This window comes from Anoplophora glabripennis, unplaced genomic scaffold (assembly GCF_000390285.2).
Source record: "Anoplophora glabripennis isolate ALB-LARVAE unplaced genomic scaffold, Agla_2.0 scaffold10, whole genome shotgun sequence".
Taxonomy (NCBI): Eukaryota; Metazoa; Arthropoda; class Insecta; order Coleoptera; family Cerambycidae; genus Anoplophora; species Anoplophora glabripennis.
Genome location: NW_019416481.1, coordinates 1749729 through 1762645, shown reverse-complemented (window position 1 = coordinate 1762645; position 12917 = coordinate 1749729). Strand labels below are relative to the sequence as shown.

The 12917-nt window shown below is 31.6% G+C and overlaps 1 protein-coding gene across 1 annotated transcript; it reads right to left on the bottom strand.

Annotated features, from left to right (window-relative positions):
• Nucleotides 1–36: 36 nt before the first annotated feature.
• LOC108903652 (venom allergen 5-like) lies at nt 37–2278 on the bottom strand. Its single transcript, XM_018705898.2, has 6 exons — nt 2158–2278; nt 1725–1843; nt 1568–1646; nt 834–994; nt 315–415; nt 37–175 (listed from the first exon to the last, which is right to left on the bottom strand). Exons 1-6 carry the CDS (start codon nt 2240–2242, stop codon nt 139–141), a joined length of 582 nt encoding a protein of 193 aa, XP_018561414.1. The 5' UTR covers nt 2243–2278; the 3' UTR covers nt 37–138.
• Between the last annotated feature and the right edge of the window lie 10639 nt (nt 2279–12917).

The window sequence follows — 12917 nt, the reverse complement described above, 5'->3', positions numbered from 1 at the left end:
ATAAAATAAAATCCTATTAAAATATAAAATGCTTTATTGTTTAGAAATTATAAAATATTAAAAACTAATTACTTAAATATAAATAATTATAACTTATAAAAAATAATTATCTGGGTATCGTCTTCAGAACATATTGGCTTACGTCCTGTATGGTAGTTGTCCGACGTAATTTCCCCTAGAATAAATTAAAATAAATAAGTAAATAAAGTAAAAGTAAGTTTAGCCTATACACAAGTGGCGTACTTTTTACTATGACACAAACATCACAATCAGAGTAAAAACAAAAACAAAAATATAAATTTCTTATTACTTACGCTGGTCCATAGTTGCAGGTATAAATTTTTTCATAGGGCCATGACGTGCCTTTGCAAAGAGTGTATCCACATCCAACATACTCAGTATCAGCCCACACCACCTTTAGAACAGAGTTAAATTAGCTATTTAATTAATAATTGAACATTAGAGTACTATTTCCTGGATCTAGCAATTTATAAAAAAGTCTTGGGACAAATGGTCTTAACCCAGAAGTTATACTAATTAAATGCATTTTCACTATTCCAGAAATTATTAAATTCTAACAAACTGATTGACTTGAAAGTTAATTTATTGCGAGAAAATAACTTTTATTGACAAAATATTAACATGGAACCGGGAACCAGGGTCGGCTTAATGGGGGCTACGGGCTGTAGCTGTAGCCCTGGTCCTCAAGGAGATCGGGGAGTTTCGGCGAGATCTGGCTAAATGAATTTTTTTTTGGGCCTACGTAGAGCTTGTAGTCCCAAGCCTCACCATAGGGTAATCCGGTCCTGAATGGAACTAGATAAAATACTTACTTGAGTGTAATGGCCATTTTGGTGGTTGGTACTACGATCTCCATATTTGTAATATGGATATTCATTGAACCAATCCTGTATAGCTTTAGCCCAGTTGGCCCCTGGTTGATGAGCGGTGGAGTAAGAAGCGTACAAGTTTTGTCCTACCGCATGCCAACGACCTAAAAAAACATTATGATTTTGCATTTATTTTCTTTTTAAATCATAGCAAATTGTACAATTAAATAAAAACTATTGGAATAAATGCGGTGTTGTGGATAGTATGTCGCTCCCTTTCCCGCACAAATCCCGGTTAATCCTTAAAATTAAAATTAGGGGTAGGGCTATTTTTGTTATTCGTAAATGATTACAAGCCACATGACCAGTAATTTTGTTTGGAACTGTAATTTCGACCAATCAGTGACCGCATTATCTCGAGCGTAGACGTAAGGGTTTGTCATTGTTCATTGTAAACGAACCATTAATATCGATGATGGATGGGATTTAGGGATTTTTAATTGACAGTATCAGCCGTGAAATATTGGTTGACAAAGCTTCGCGATCACGTGGCTTGTGATAATTTTTGAAGGCTTTGTAGTAAAATAGTCGTAGTTATATTTTCTTTATTTATTGGGTTTTTACCGCCTACGAAAAAATTAAATAATACCCAGTAAATAAAGAAAAAAAAAATAACTTGAGGTAATAAAATGAGTTATTTTTCTTAGGAAAATATTGGCCTTGGTAGATAGACTTACCGTCAGAAACTTTGACGTGCTTGAACCGACAGGTGTCGCTGATTTTCTGAGCCTCCCTCGCCAAATTTTCATCATACCTCTGAAAGAAAAACTTGCGTAAGCCTCTACTGTACACAAAATCAGAAATATGAAATTCCAAATTGAACAATATCCTTACCAGTTGCTTCAAATTGGTTCCTCTAGGTTGACCTGGTACCCTTCCTTCAGAAATCATCCTCCTGAGTTCGTTGTGCTTATTCACGATTATTTGCTTCTCATTGTCATTTACTCCCCGTTCTATAAGAAAAAATTGTTAATGGATAGGTAACAATAAATCGATAGTTAGTTTATAAAATGTAACCGCCGTTAAATTTTATTTTTTTGTTTACAAGTAGTACTTGTTAGTTGTTTTCTTCTACTTTGTCTTCAGGTAATATTTATTGGTAAGCAATACGAAGTAGAAATATGTAAAAAAACTGTTTATCGCTTCTATTAATTAAATAAATATACATAAAGTGAAACCATTTGTATGCTATGTTTGGCTTCTCCTGACAAATAAACATTTCTGTGAGTGTAGACGTAATTATATTAATTGATAAAAAATACATTACCGTACACCGCCGCACAATGCGCGACATTGAGGGATGAAGCTATAATAGCTATCACGTATACGCACAACATGCTGGCTGCATTCATGATTGTGGAAATCGCGGTGTACTGAATGCACTTCGGTGCTACACTTTACCTTTTATATTGCAGATTGCGTTAGTCACTAACTGATAACGCGATTTGGACGTAAAATACGTATTGTTACAATTGCTACCAGGAATACCTTGGAAATTAATAAAGGGATTGAATCAATAAATGTATAATTGTTTGTTTTCTTTATGGACTTGCTAAAGATTGTTTTTTTTTTAATTTGAACGGGTTAAATTAATTAAATGTCCATAATGGTTTTTCGGTTTAAGAAACATATTTTCTATTACTAACGCTCGTATTTTTCACTCTATTTTAAAGGAGTACTTAAAAGTATGTTCTAAGCCAAATCAATTTATTATTATTATTTTTTAAATTTTATCAAATGAAGCCAAACAGTACTAGAAACCTAGATATTTAACCCCATAGATAAGACTGCCTCAATTATACCTCTATACCCAGTAAACAGTAATAAATGATTATCCAAATTAGAAACTAAAAATGATGTCTAAATATAATTAATACAAAAATACAAACTTGTTATATTGAAATTGTTAAATAATGTAATCATTCAACAAAATATCTTGTATTCTTGTTGTTCTATCATCACATCATCCTCGGCAAAGACTAATCACCTAAAAAACGGCAAAGATTATTTTCACATTTTACTTAGTATTGTTTCATATGGATTTAATAAATATTAATAAAATAAATTATATACAGGGTGTTGCAAAATGTTGTTTGGAAAATTCTAGAGCAGATTCTACGTCTAAAAATATGAAAAAATTCCTATAAACGTAGGACTGCATATTCTTCGGGTGTCAAAAAAAAATACAAAAAATATGTTTTTTTATTGATAATTTCTAAATTTTTCATTGGAAGTCGTTTAAATTTAGGTCGTTTACTTCTCCATAGTGACAGCGAATGTTATTTTTCAGTGACAGTCATCAACTATGTTTTTTTTAGTAGGTACCTAATAATAGACAAATTAGTTTGATTTTAAAAAATCTTCAATAGCTCGAAAGCCGCTCGCTAAATGACAAATGTGCAAGGGGGCCTTTTTGCTCTAAACTAAATAAGGTTCTTAAAAATAAAGTAAGAACGAGTAGAAGAAGCAGTGGCGTAGATTTTCTGGTCAAAAATCAATAAGTCCTCCCCATATCTACGCCCCTGATGGGTCTGAAATTCAATGGATTATACCAAATTATAACCTATGTACCATAAATATATTGACCCAAACTTAAACAATTTCCAATGTAGAATTTAGAAATTATCAATAAAAAAACATATTTTTTTTGACACCGTTTATTTCAAAAACGGCATTTGCAGACCTACGTTTATAGAAAATTTTTTCATATTTTTAGATGCAGAATCTACTCTAGATTTCTCTAAATAATATTTTGTAACACCCTGTATTTTACAAATTTTTAGAAAAAACATTTCGAAACGACAGTGACAAAAACGTGGAACATGATTAGGTAAAAAAAGAAATTGTTTTTCTTATACTCGTACATTTTACTAAATTTTTTAAAAAAACGTAAATCTTATTAGATGAAGTCAAACAATGTCATTCAACCTTCAAGGGTGATGATAGAACAGTAAGGATACAAGATATTTCTTCGAATTATTATGTTATTTAATAATTTTGTATTAATTATATTTAGATATATCATTTTTTATTTTGGATAATTATTTATTGCTCTACCTATTTACTAGATATTGTTGGTGTAATTCAATGGGGCATGGGGACATATAGTCCATGGAGTTTTGTTTGAGGGGTTAAATATCTTTTGCGTACATAGATTTCTGGTCTCGAAGAACATTGGCTTCATTTGATAAGATTTTTTAGAAAACGTTTTCAGATAATCTTTTTTGTATTCGTATTGAAATATCATTTCGTGTAAAAACGGCTCACTCTATTGTCTGAAAGTAGACTTTTCCTCTCTAGAAATAAAAACGAGATTGTTAAATTTATTAATTCCATAATTGAAACACATCTAACTTAATTAAGGTGATCCTTGTTAACCAATTTTATTTATAGTGTAAACGAGTAGAAATTCCTGCATTTTCCTACTTAAGACATGCCATCGCGAAACATTTTCTACGACTTAAAGATATTTTTGGTGTAACGTCCAACTACATATTTTTAGTTTTTCTCAAGATTTTATTTGTAACATTTGCGTCAGTCTATAAGTCCAAGTGTCAGCAATGACGAAAGGTAATCTAGCAAATGAGGAAAACTGATAAATCATCTCATTTGTCATCAGTTGGCAGGAACGTTTATTAAAAAAATAATGCTAAATATTTGCTTTTCATAACCAAACTTCCTTCGAATGAAAATATATATTATGTCTGTATTTTTTATTTTCATTAGTCATTTACAATATGACTAATTAATTACAACAGACTTAAATAATGTTTATTTGTTATACTAATTACAATAGAAAATAATACTGTTTGAAATTATGCAACAAATAGGAATATATCTTTTCCGTGAGATACATCTAAAAGGGAGATTGCTAATGTCAAATTATGACACTTGAACTCAATATACAGGGTGTTAATGATAAGTTTTGCTCTATAAAAATTTTTGATAGGACGCTTCCATACGGAGATACAGGGTGTTAAAAATTTCAAATATTTATATTATTTTTCCTGTAACTTCACTGGCATAAAAGATTGAATCATAAAATTATAGTACGCCACTGGTTTTTTAAATAATTTTAAATGTTTTTAAAATGTACAATCAATTTGTGGCAGTAAAGTATTCTTGTAAAGTATTCGTAAAATTTACTGGTCTTTAGATAATTGCGAAATCAAATTAAGAAGATACATAAGTGCCTATGTTGCTATTTACCATATTCTATTGATTGCTAAATGTATAACAATAAATTCAATACCTAATATTTTTGAGAGATTCCAAAACACTATACAGCATCACAAGAAATGTTCAAAATGCCGTCCTTGGGATGCAATACATGTTGTGCAGCATCGTCTTACATGCCTCATAATTCCAGTCGTATTGTGTATGGTTGCGAAACCCTCTACAATGCGCTGTCGAAGTACTTCTACATTGGGAACTGGAGTACGATATACCACAGTTTTGAGGTAGCCCCAAAAAAGTAATCCAAGGGATTCAGGTCGGGGGAACGAGCCGGCCAAGCAATGGGTCCTCCTCTACCAATCCAGTGATTAGGATACTGATTATTCAGCAATTGCTGTTTACCGGTAAGGCTGTAATGAGGTGGCGCCCCATTATGCATATATCACAATAATTGACGTAACCTTAATGCCACTTCTAGAAGTGGTGGTAATTCTTCTTGTAGGAACCTTTGATAAGTTCTACCCTCGAGGGTTCTGGATAAAAAATAGGGACCAATCAAGTAATCGCCTACAATGCCTAAACATTCAGAGAAAACTATTCTTGGAATCGACACTGGGAAATAATATTGTGGTTATTATGATGACAATTCGAAATGGTTTCCCTTGTAAATTTCGCTTCATCGGTAAATAATATTAATAACTGAAAATCAGGTTGTACGCATTGTTGTAAAAATCACTGACAAAGTTCAATCCTCAATTGATAAGTCATTTTCATTTAATGCATGAACTCGCTGGACATAAGACGTAAGACGTTCCAGATTCCATCTATAGATTCCAAAATCCTGTTTTCCAAATGAACTGTACGAACAGGTCTTTCTCCTGTTCGACGTTTTGGTAGCGACAAACATGCAGTTTCATGAGCTCGACAGTGAACGCTTGAAAAAGTATTCCTTGTTGGACAACGTCGATTTGGAAAAGTCTGTCTATAAAGTCCTTCAACTTGTCTAGCATTGCCATTCGCTTTACCGTATGTAAAATGTAGATCTGCTAATTCAGTATTTGTATAATTAAATACCATATTTTTTTTTTTATTAAAACCTGTTTTTAGTTGTATGAAAAATTACAAACGTTTTGCAACACACACAACAGTGGCGTTGTATAGTGTTTTGAAATCTCTCAAAAATATTAGGTATCGAATTTATTGTTACAGATTTAGCAATCAATAGAACATGATAAATAGCGACGTAGGTACTTAAGTATTTTCTTTGATTTTTCAATTATCTAAAGGAGAAAAGGACCCTTTCGTCCAAAGCGAGAAGTGTCAGGATTTAGTATTTTTGTTTTCGTGTTTTTAAACCCTCCTATTCATCTTCCAAACTTGTATCTTGTAAATTCTTTCAGTTCTTGTATAACAGCAATACCTTTCCAGCTACATTTTAAAATCTGTTACAATTATTTTATTTAAGTAATTGTTTTGTGATATTCTTTAACTTCTTCCTTGAAATTTACATGGTCATGATTGGATACAATAAGCTATAACATAAATACTTCTTGCGGTGTATATTTTATGTGAACTAACTATTTGACGAGGTCATGTTACTTCCGATAACGATGAGAAAACATCATTGGTACATGGAAATTATGTTGTACCTCTATTCTTTTTACGTACGAAAACAGTCATTATAATAAGTACCCCTGTTACTCATGCGAACGCACTATTACAATAATTTCGAGTAAAATTATATAAAAAATAATAGTTTTGCGATGATAATAACCACGTACATTCATTATGTCCCTCATCAGCGTTGTTAGTTAATTAAAAAAATAGCGCGCCTTAAACAATTGGTTTTTGTAAAAATTTATTTAATCAACAGTTAAGTAAAATTTTATTACATTTCATAATCAATGAATGGGACATAATCGGTGGGGTTGAGCAGGGCAAATGTGATACGGTTCCAAGAAGAGCAGAATAGAAAAAAATAAGATTTGATCCATTTTCATTGAATGCGACATATTTCGTCATTGTGGAAGTTCTGAAATAATTGTATATAATTATTTTTTTAATATGTATGTCGTTCAAAACTGATAATCTTTAAAGTGGAATGTTGAATATAATTCTAAGAAAATTCATGCGTGTAATAAATAAATCATAGAGGCTTTAAAATGGGAATTAACAAAGATAATTGTACAGTAAGAAAATGTGTGACTCACTCCAAAGTATCCAAAGTTTGTGTTCCATGCTTAGCTAACAACTAATTACTTCTGTCAAAATTGTTTAAAAAACGCCAAAATATAAAACCACTAGTCCAACCAAATTTCAGTTTAAATGTAAAAAAAATAAATGCGTGAGTGGGAATGGTGGTGGTTTGATTTGAGAGGTTGAAAAAGGGTGAAGAATGATATTATTACGATTTTCGGGAAAGTTGACGTCAAGAAAAGTATCCAATACAAAAGTTATAGATCATGCAAGAATTACAACTTTTGTAGAGGTCACTTTTTTACATAACCTCTAGATTTTCGAGAAAAATGCGAAAAAACGTTTTTTATCTTTTTTCGTTTTTTGCGTAAAATAATGTAATTTTGACGAAACTTGATGAAAGTAGGTATACCTTGTTGTGTCTTAAATAACCACAAATTTTGTGACATAAAAAAATCAAAAAGGTATTAATTTTTTCCTTTCCGAAACACTTCCTTTTAAAAAAGAAAAACAAGATAAAAAAAAATCGTCGTACATGTTTCTGCCTGTTATGTATATGTTAAATGAGCACCATTTAACATATACTTTTTGATAAAATAAAAAAATCTAATCACAATTCAAAAACATGCTCAAAAATGCAAAAAATAACTTCCAGCAATGAATTTTTCAGTAACTGTTGATAATTTGTTTAAATTTCAAAAAAAAAAAATTGAATTGAGCGGTGCAATCAGTTTTTCAATTTTTAAAAAAATTATCAACAAAAACTGAAAAAAAAAACTGGCACAGGCGGAATCGTGTACCATGATTTTTTTAAGTAGATTTTGTTTTTGAAACAAAGTGTTTCGGACCGGAAAAAATATATCTCGGAAACTTGTTGATATTTTTGTCTTAAAAAAATTATGGTTATTTATGACACAGGAAGGTATACTTTCACAAAGTTTCGTCAACATTAAATTATTTTTGCGGAAATGAAAAATAAAAAACGAAAATAGCCAAAGAAAAAGAATTTTTGCATATAATAAGTCCAGGTAACAATTTTTTATTTTTTCCCACTGAATGAGTTATTTCGGTCGGTCCCATTTTGCTAGACTTTAACAAACGATTTAACCACTACTGACAATCGACTGTCAGTAAACGGGAAGTAATATTTTTTTAAGCAACTTGATACAGATTTCTTTTAATTCATTAAATGTTTAATATAATGTATTTTCTAGTAAGATTATTAAATGCTCTACGAGAAAACAATCAAATTATTGCTATTTTACCTTCGCTAATTAGTATTTAAATTTGTTTAATTGTTGGAATAACATTTTAAACAATTATGCCTGTGATGATTCCATAATACAAGAAATAAAATCCGTTTGATTATGGGTGTTAGTTTTGTTGGAAAGTCCAAATTAATTGATACACACCTACCCATACGGGGTCCGCCACTTAAAATTCCCCAAGTCTGTATATTCTGCAATTGTCAAGATATAACAATTGTGTTATAATACGTAGATTTTTACAAGGCCTTATAAATGAACTACTTAATTAAGAAACATGATGTAATAAAGTGGGGGCCGTCGAAAATCTATTTTCCGCAATTTTTTAACGCACTGTATAAAAATTTATAATACCATGGAATACACAAAATTGGGGAAGAATGACAATATTTCTATACAGGGTGATTCACAAATTCAATTTCAAATTGTTTCACTTAAGTACTAGTTTTTAAATTATTTAAAAAAATTAAAAATATTTTGTAAAGTTTAACACCCTGTATCTTTTTAACGAAGCGTCTCAGATAAAATGTTTATAGAAAAGACCCCTTAAAATTCACCAAAGAATACGACGTTTCATTTTTAGTCACCATTTGTGAATCGCCCTGTATACCTAATAGTATATATAAGTTATAAAAGTTTGGTCATCATAGAAATTGACCAAAATTTTAAATACGATATCGAGATGTGGTTTTCGCTATTCAATTTTTTTTGGAAAATCGAGTTCGTAACATTTCAACTCTTTTTTTTTTCTATCTTTTCGGGAAATAGAAACAGAAAAAGTGTCGAATTTGGCCCATTCTGAACGATTTATCAGCATTGTTAGTTTTCTTAAAAAATGTTAATATTTACTTTTTTACAATTTTGGATTCTAAATATTTCATAAATTAGCGAAATATGAACAAGTAACAAAATCTTAACGAGACGTTGAAACAGAGGTACAAGTGGTACTGGAATCACCTTTATTTTTTTTACATCGTTTATAATATAAATTATACATTACAACATTGGGATTTCATATTTTGCACATTTATGAAAATGATACTGATGGTGAGCTGTTAACTCGAAAACGTCACTAAACATAACATAACTGGACTCGAAACAAAATAAAACAATAGCGTAAAAATAATAGTAGGTTTGTATTTAGATTTCAAATAAACCTGAAAAACGATAAAATCGATATCTGAAAATTTTACAATTTCCAAAAAATTTCAAAAACACATATTTTCGATTTCTCATCAAATTATGCAACTTTGCTCCGATTTCAGCATTATTTTTTCAGATTTCTTCTACTTCGGACACTTTTTCCGAGGTAGTAACATATTCATATTTTAACACAATTTTAATAATTAATAGCAAAAATCCCGTCCGTGAAATTTTTCATTAATTCCAAAATTAATCAATTAGTTCGGAAGGCCTTGAAAGGCTTACAAATTGATACTTCGATTGTTTCGATATCTTAAAGTTTGTAGGAGATATAGGCAGACCCTGTATATTTACAAATATATTTTCCATATTCCAAAAAAAAAAATGTTATATACTTATACACTTCGCACTTTTGTTTTTGTACGAAAAAGAAAACGTAGGAAATTTTTTTATGATTTCAAAGTTACTTAAAAAACAATTGAATGTATCGTTTTCGAAATGCAAGCCAAATTTATTATTTTCTTGATATTACAGTCTACATAATTTACAGATTTGAATAGAGTGCTTCTTCAACATTGCACTGATATGAGTTTAATAGGTCTATTTCTAATAATAAAAGAGTTTATTGTTAGCATAGTTTTTGGCCATATCTTCGTTATTAGGGATAGATCACCAAGCCTTACATCACTATAATGTTAAGAAAGCGCTGTATTCAATTATGTAAAAATATACACGCTATCTATCAAAAATATCCTCGTTTCCTATAAGTGTAAAATAATAGGAAACCGTTCAATGGGGTGTTTACATACAAAAATTGCAGCGGTTTGTCACTGAACATTATTTTACAATGAAAGTACATCAATTTCGTAACACCCTGTATAATAATGATTTAATACGAAAATAAAACAATACTGGGCAAGATTTTTTGACATATTATTTAATTTTATGTTTATATCTGAAGAGGTGGCAAATACTCCATGACTCACGTTTGTTTCAAAACATTATCGCATTGTAGATTATAAATGGGAAAATGTTGGTTTCATGAACGTTTCAATCAATTGCTTTGCGCTATACAGGGTGTCCCGAAATAAATGCAACAAAATTTGGTCAGAAATTCTTAAGAGAAATTTAAGGGACCCGTATTTTTTATTTTTGATAAGTGCGGCCCCCTTTCGGAGATATAGCCCCCTGAAACAAGCCCCTAAAAATTTAATTTTTTTTATATCTTAGAGCTCTATCGCACAAGAACTACCAAATTTGGTACACAGGGATTTTATGACATGTAGAATGCGATGCTGATAAGCTTTTTGGCAAGGGGCCCCCACAAGACATTTTTTCGGGGGCCCCCTTGCTTTTGGGGCCATCGAACTTTAGTTGCATATTTAATTTTTAAAGAAATTAGTAGCCCCTTAGAAACTCCAGGGAATTTAAAAACTTTTTTTTGTCTCTTAAATTTTTTTCGAAAAAAGCAGCGTTTTTCGAAAAAATGGCTAGATGTGATTGGATGCATCTCGAGGTTCATATGAAATTTTAAAGTGTTAATCGTAGGTGGCTGGCATTCGCAATAAACAATCAATTTTATTCTGTGACAGTTGTCATTAACCATCATCGGGAGCTTATGGAGACAGGATCAGTAGTTGTAAAAAAATCACAATTTAAAGAATTTTAATTTTAATTTAAAGAAATCACAATTTAAACATTAACAATTAATAAGAAAATGTGAATATCAAAATAAGGTACAATAAACTTGGAAATTAATAACAAAATTAATGGTACTTCATGATTAAATAATTTAATTCTAAAAAGTTTGTTAAAATAACACTGGTCAGTTCCGTAAAACGTGTTCAAAGTGAGAACCGTTTTGTTCAACACAAGTCTGCAAACGTGACACGAAATTTTGACGTATTTTCGTGTGAATGTTGGGAATCTGTCTAATTTCTTCAGCCGCAGTAAGGATTCGTTCATGTAATTGTTCCCGGGTTCTAATTGGTACGGCATAGACGCGATCCTTCATGGCCCCCCAGAAAAAAAAGTCCTTGGCATTTAGATCGGGAGAACGGGGGGGCATGTTACATGAGGAGAATTGTTACCTATCCATCGCCCTTGGAAATTTTCATTCAGCCACTCAGTTATGAAGTGCCCCCGATGTGGTGGGGCACCATTGTCCATAAAGAACAAATTACGTCTAATACCGAGAGGAACATCTTCCATAAGAAGCGGTAGTTCATGCTCCAAAAAATTAAGGTAACTTTCAGCATTTAATCGTGGAGGCAATAAATATGGACCGATGATGCAATCTCCGACAATTCCAGCCCAGCAATTAATTGAAAATTTTTCTTGCGAACGAGTCTGCCTTAAGACAAATGGATTTGCCATAGCCCAATAATGAAGATTGTGCAAATTTATTAGGCCATCTTTTGTAAAGCTCGCCTCATCGGTAAAGAAAAAATTTCGTATAAATCCCGGATTTAAGTTGTAACGTTGAAGAGCCCATAAGCTAAAATTTCTTCTTCGTGGCAAATCTTCTACTTTAAGTTCCTGGGCCTTTTGAAAGTGAAAAGGTTTCAACAGTTGTCGTTTGATAAAGCGGTGTATTCTTGTTCTGGGAATCTCAAGTTGAGATGACGCGCGTCTTATGCTTATTTCGAGATTCTCTTCAATTAAATTTAAGATAATTTCTTCCTGTTCGGGAGTTAATAAATAACTTCTCCCTGAATTAGGTTTTTTCACAACTACGGTTCCTGTCTCCATTAGCTGCCGATGTACTAGTGCAAACATTGAATAGTATGGGAGTACGCGTGCAGGAAATCGCTCGGCGTACAATCTGCATGCGAGACGTGAATTTTCACGAGCCTCCCCGTAAATTAGGTGCATTTGTACCCTTTCTTGGACAGAAAATCTCACCATTTTTTCGGGAACAATGATTACTGACAACTAATGGTAACACTTTGACACTGGTTAATGACAACTGTCACAGAATAAAATTGATTGTTTATTGCGAATGCCAGCCACCTACGATTAACACTTTAAAATTTCATATGAACCTCGATATGCATCCAATCACATTTAGCCATTTTTTCGAAAAACACTGCTTTTTTCGAAAAAATTTTAAGTGACAAAAAAGTTTTTAAATTCCCTGGAGTTTCTAAGAGGCTACTAATTTTTTTAAAAATTAAATATGCAACCAAAGTTCGGTGGCCCCAAAAGCAAGGGGGCCCCCGAAAAAGTGTCTTGTGGGGGCCCCTTG

Excerpts from the sequence above, each read along its gene's own strand:
- LOC108903652 (XM_018705898.2), bottom strand. The coding sequence starts at position 2,242 with ATGAATGCAGCCAGCATGTTGTGCGTATACGTGATAGCTATTATAGCT. Across the intron at positions 1,844-2,157 it reads GCATTGTGCGGCGGTGTACG|AACGGGGAGTAAATGACAAT; the intron begins GTAATGTATTTT and ends TTTTTCTTATAG. Across the intron at positions 995-1,567 it reads GCACGTCAAAGTTTCTGACG|GTCGTTGGCATGCGGTAGGA; the intron begins GTAAGTCTATCT and ends ATGTTTTTTTAG.